The sequence below is a fragment of the Onychostruthus taczanowskii genome, unplaced genomic scaffold (assembly GCF_017590055.1).
Source record: "Onychostruthus taczanowskii isolate IOZ18803 unplaced genomic scaffold, ASM1759005v1 scaffold45, whole genome shotgun sequence".
Lineage (NCBI taxonomy): Eukaryota > Metazoa > Chordata > Aves > Passeriformes > Passeridae > Onychostruthus > Onychostruthus taczanowskii.
The window spans coordinates 4,639,966-4,645,965 of NW_024502014.1; the positions used below are offsets into that span (position 1 = coordinate 4,639,966).

Here is a 6,000-nt window from a genome sequence, read left to right on the forward strand (position 1 = left end):
GTTACTGCTGCTATTTGTGCTTCAGGAGGAAAAGGTCCTTCAAGCTCATGACCAAATCTTTTCTGCCCTTTCTGCAGTAAATTCAGACACACTAAAACCAATCTAATGTTATGGCAGATATTACAATGGGATATACTCAATATTTGATTTCACCATGATCAAAAAGAGTATCAAAGTTACAATCAGTTACTGCTTTTGTTTGTATAAACAGGATCACTATCAAAGAGCAAAAAGTAAACTTGTTTAATAAAAACAAGTGATGAGGCTGTCCCTGGTTGTCTAGAAAATGCAGCAAATTCCTTTTCAAAGTAGCCACCAGGTCAGCCAATAGACATCATAGTCTGAATTATTCTGCACAGCCATAAAAAAATTGTGCTGAGAACAATTATGTGACAAGTCCTTTGTAGAGATTCCATGGTAGTAGATGGAGAAACAATAGGGTTTTTCATCATTATTTCCCATAGCTCCTGGAAAAGGCTGCAGTCATTCAGCCTGCAAATACCACAAGTACATGCAATTGTGTGAGACACATGCATATATAAATATTTGGGTACAACATAGACAACAGTGACTGAAAGTTAAACCTGCCTCTTCTTGGACCTGAACTTTCAATGACATCCAAAAGAAAACCTGAATATTGTATTCTATGGAATTTCTCACCTGAAATTGGGAAGAGGCCGACTTACAAAATTTTGAATTCAAAGTTTACTACTGGAATGAGAACTACTACCTAGGTAAAAACATAACTAATGGCCCACAAAAAACAAGACTAATAGAATCAGAGTTCCCCAGGATTCTCTGAACAAAATTTCATATACTAAATTTGCTGGAAATTTATTTTAGAGCAACAACAATAATTTCATATTCAGTGACAAAGATTGTCTAATACTTGTATCAGTCAACACTGCAGGTAATGAACTTTGGCTTCCATCTGTTCTGCTCATCTTTAGAGGCTCTCATCCATGTATGACCATAGTTTTTATATAAACATTCCTACATTAGCCAGATTACTGTGAAAATTCATCAAAAAAAGTTACCTTGGAGTGCACAGGTGATAACAAAGCCTCTCCTAGTGAGAGAAAAATACCTCAGAAATCCAGTCTGTTCATCTAAACACCATATTGTACCACCCTTGAGTATATCTGTGCTAAAAAATTGACTGCTCCCTTAAGAAAAGCCAACCCAAACAAAAAAAAAAAACCTCCAATCTGATATTTCTGTGTATTAAACTCTTTGGTGAAACCCAGTATACATAGAAGCAGGGCAGGCATTCTGAACACACAAAAACAACAGTGTGATTAAAGGGTTCTGTCAATTGAAAACCTCCAGGAATTTCTTCATTTTAGCCTGAAAGTGCCCATTGCTGCTCTGCTTGCAAACAGCAGAATGAGCATAATACATGTCATAAATTAAACATCAGAGAGATTCCTAATGTTCCATGAAGGCATTTATTCACACTGAAAAGTAACATTTAGGTATTATATTTTATGCTAGTGATGGAGTATTACTCATTCATCAGTTCTTTCCAGAGATCTTGCTATGAATATTCAGCTCTTGATGACAATAATGAGAATCCAAGGTGCTCTGCAATACTTGGACTCTGGTATGGCACCATTGTCATACAGAGGAACCAGAGTGAACAAGGCTGTAGTACCACACATGCCACTCAAAACTTGTGGGATGGGATAGATCAAGCTAAACCTGCATGGAGTGGAGGAGGAAAAGCGTCTTTGGAAACAGAAATGTCAACCAATTTCGAACTTTGAGATCTGTCAGAAGGGACATGACTGCATATTTCTTTCTTGGACTCAAATTTCAGATGGCAGAAGAAGATGAAGGAAAAGAAACAAAATTTTCAGAATCTTCCAGAATGCAAATAATGCTGAAGAAAACCTAGTTCTGTGAGGACAAAAGCTGCTTAAAGGGTCTGCCATGACTTCTGTGAGGCTGGCAAAATACTTGGATGCAATTCAATTACCATTGTTATCATTGCTACTTCAAGTCTGTCAGGTTCTCTTGCTTCTCAGCAAATGAGGAAAAGGGCTGTTATATGGATGTAAAACAGACTCCATTCCTAATCATCCTAGAGATGGTGCTGGGGTCAGCTATTCTGAACAGCACCATGTACTGTGTGACTCAATTCACACTTGCAGGAATAGTCATTAAACAAATTAAAAAACATTAAACCCTTTCCTACTACCCTGTCTGTGAAACAAACTTCATCTAATCTTGGTGATTCTGGTTGGGCAGATTTAGGGAGAAAGAGTGCTAAGAGACATATTAACAAATTATAAAAATACTTTTAAATGTTGCATTTTTTAAGGGCTCCTGTCTTTCACCTCAGCACATATCAGACCAAGTTTGTGCCTCTTTTGATACCAAATTAAAATTTGAAATACTTTCTGATAAGAGAATTTAAATCTCAAAGTTAAATAGTTTCTGTGTGTAGGCTTTGCTCCAGTAAAATTGTGGAAAACTTTTTTTGCTAAGGACAGTTACTTAATGCTTGCATATGTCACGTTGGTCTGTGTAGAGCTGATATCATGGTTGCTGAAGAAGACAGGATATGGAAGTAATGAAAAAGGTCATGTGCACAATAACTACCAAAAGCATAAATAAATCCACAGCTTTGCTCAGCACTCGTTCAACTTCACAATCACAGACATATGTGCCACCATGATTTACACATTCATTCACATCTTTGTTATCACTGACAATTTTTTTTAGTCAGATTTTCTTAAAGGGGGTCATAGCATGAATGTAGCTAACAAGTATTTCTGGCCACAGCACCAAGCAAAGGGATGCACTGGGAGGACAACATGCTGCATCAAATGTCAAACTGATATGTAACACAGCAGTGGGAGACACCAGCACTGATCAAACCATTTGTCCTTATGGGTTCCTTCCTACAGTTCACACTGTGAAGCACAGTCATCCTGATCTCTCTAGGAGAGAGTACAGCTGGTCCTACTGCTGCACAGAATGTACTTACAGCATGGAATAAAGGAGGGAGATCATCCCTACAGCGTTAGCTCATCTTTAGCAGTGCAGAGTAAGGAAGCAATATCTTTACTAAAACTATTTGTTAATTCTCTTCTGAATGCTGCTCTGGCTGAAATGTAACTGGGCGGAACGGGAAGAGAAAATGTAGACTCAGACACAAACAGAAGCTTTGGGCAATACATTATATCATCCTGGCTAAAATTTTTACTGTTGGATGGTATTTCCTTGCTGTGAAGTTTCAGGGCCATGAAGTATTCTTTTTATTAATTTCTGTTCTTCACTCCTTTGTTGAGGAGAGCCCTTTCCAGAGCTGTGGTTTGCACCATGCTAATGATATGGTCAGTGGTCCTTGGCTGGTGGGTAGATAACATTGGCCAATGTTCTAACTGACAGCAATCTCTTTCCCCCTTCACTCTGAATAAATCCAACTCATTCTCCATGGAAATGGTGCAGTTCTATGACAAATGTCAAAGGCAAAACTATACAGAACAGTTGGATAGTTGGTCCAACATTTAGACATGAGATGTCTAGGGTAGCTGTGTTGGCATTGTTGGCACACAAATAGGGAAACATACAGGTAATTCTTAAATGCAACAGGATAATCTTAAGGCTGGTTCATCAACCCCCTTTTTTCCCAAAGAATTACAGCATTTACCTTCAGTCCTGTCTGGTAGTTTCCCACTTTTGCTTGTTGTTCCAGTGTTGACTGTTTCAGACGAGGTGCTCAGTTTGGTGTTGGGGTCTCGCTTCGGTTTTGGAGGCGGCTGCTTTCGAGAGCTGCTGCTTTCATCATCAGTTCCTCCAACTGAATGAAGAGACTGAGATCTGACAGTGAAGCCACTGGAGCAGGGGTGTGGCAGTCTGTCCTGAGGAGCAGGCATTGTCATAAATCCCATGCGGAAATGTTTCCCCACGTAGCTGCCTTCATTTCCTCTTGCTACTTCTCCACCTATGCTGTAACAGAAAATACAAATGTAAGTAAAAGGTCCTCCTTTGCCTGAACCATATCTGGAACCAGGGTCTCAGCTCTGCCTGTGACAAGCAGATCATGTTTCTAAATTTTAAAACAAGCAATGCTCTTCTCTGAAAAGATGACTACTAAAAAGTCTATTTTTCAACACATGCTGCCAACAACTGAGACATAGATACACTGCTACACACTCAGAATTTTACAAAAAGAAATTTAAAAAACAAAAGCTTTTGTCAGGTTTCCTATTATTGTAACTAGAAATTTTCTACAGAAGAAATTTCAAACATTGAAAGTCAGAACTGAGTTTTCAGGAAAACAGGAGACTGTGAGTAGGCCAAAGAATAACACTTTAGAATTACAACAGGATGTATTGATCCACACTTCCTGACACTCATCTTTGACTACAGATGCTCGTGTAGCTTGGGAAACAAGGCTTCATAGCATCTAATCAATCTTTTCCCTTGAGACTAAAGAATGGTAGAGAAGAAATGTTCTAAAAATTACTTGGCTATAGGAAACTCAGCATCACATCAAATCCACATAAATCTGCAACACAAGCAGCTTCAGACTAGTAAATTAGAAGTGTAGGAGATGAAAAGACCATGGACACCAGGTGGGACATCAGGAAGAAAATAACCTCCAGCCTTTTAGAAACAGAGGTAAAGAAGAAGGAAAGTTCAGCTGAAACAAGTGCTACCATACACTGCATTTTTCTGTGGGTGTAATGACTGAGAACTTGATATTATTCCTGTTCCACTCATGCTTATCAGTTCTGAAAAACAGCTCTTACTGGTGTTTATACTGCAAACCAACAGCACATTTCAATTCAGGCAAGTCAGTGACTACGCAAAGAAACTCAGCAGCACACACAGGTCAATGTGGGCCTGTTTGCAAGGAGGTTTGAAATGGTACCACTGTGGGCACACAGAAATGTCAGCACAAGAACTGTGAAACATCAGAAAGCTCTAATTAGCTCCTGCTTCCTGGGTAAGTGCTTCTCTGAAAGTTTCTTACTTGATGTTGCCTTGGTCTGGTGAAGTTTATTTGGTGCTGGAACACATTTCCTTTCTTTAAAGACAAGAACATTTCTCAAAAGTGTGAAGAGTAAGCAAGGCCACCTCATTTCCACCCCATCTTCACTGTAGGTAAAACACAAGCTGTATCTAATTGTCCTAAAGACATCAGACTGGCCATGAGCTTTGTGCATGGTAAAGCAGAACTTGTTTTTGGTTTAACAAACAAAAAAGAAAAAAAAAAAAAAAAAAAAAAAACAAACACCTTTGTTTGCTTATTACTCTCCCTGCTTATTACTCTCTCTGCATTTTTATTCCATTTCTTCTCTAAGTGGAGATATCCACTTTCAAAACTGGTTAACAACAGAACAGCTCTAACTTACCATGTGCCCCTTTCCAGGGGCACTGACACCTACCCACATGTGTAAATGTGTGCACACATGCCTGCCACACATATGCACACACTGGTCCATGCTCACAGCCAAGTTGTTACTAAATCCTAATTGGCATCAATTCCAAAGGGATTTGCAGCCAGAAAGATCAAGAGGTAGAACTCATTAATTCGAATATTTCTAAAAAACCTGTAGTTAGTTTGAATGATTAACTAGATTAACTATGCCTCTACTAATCTTTCATAAATTGTCTGAAAATAATATAATCCTCTGACACTGGACTACAGAAAGAACCTGTCATATTATTTAAAGAAGATTACTATCCAAACATGATGAAGAATGCAGGTGGGGAGTCTGCTTCCTTTCTAAGTCTATTGGATAATCACATTTGGCGAAGAAAGTTTCAGTTTGCCGTGTCTCCAATGTTACAATTCTTAACAGTTTACATTATTTAATTACTGCATTTACTTCACTGCTGTATGAAGGTGTTTGAACCATCCACTAAAGCCAGGTTCTTACGGCAAGCTGGATGGACTTGCACAAATCCCTCTGAGATGATATATTTCACCCTTTTCCTAAGAATACACAGGACTGCATTTATATGAAGCATGGGGGGCGGGGG

The 6,000-nt window shown here is 38.8% G+C and overlaps 1 protein-coding gene across 1 annotated transcript in view; it reads right to left on the reverse strand.

The window, feature by feature from the left end:
• The window catches only part of NYAP2 (neuronal tyrosine-phosphorylated phosphoinositide-3-kinase adaptor 2), a 124,911-nt gene that overhangs the window by 67,011 nt on the left and 51,900 nt on the right, over positions 1-6,000 (reverse strand). Inside the window, exon 2 of the mRNA XM_041414426.1 lies at positions 3,659-3,957. Within this exon, the coding sequence (XP_041270360.1) occupies positions 3,659-3,957 (299 nt within the window). The remainder of the gene's footprint in view (positions 1-3,658; positions 3,958-6,000) is intronic.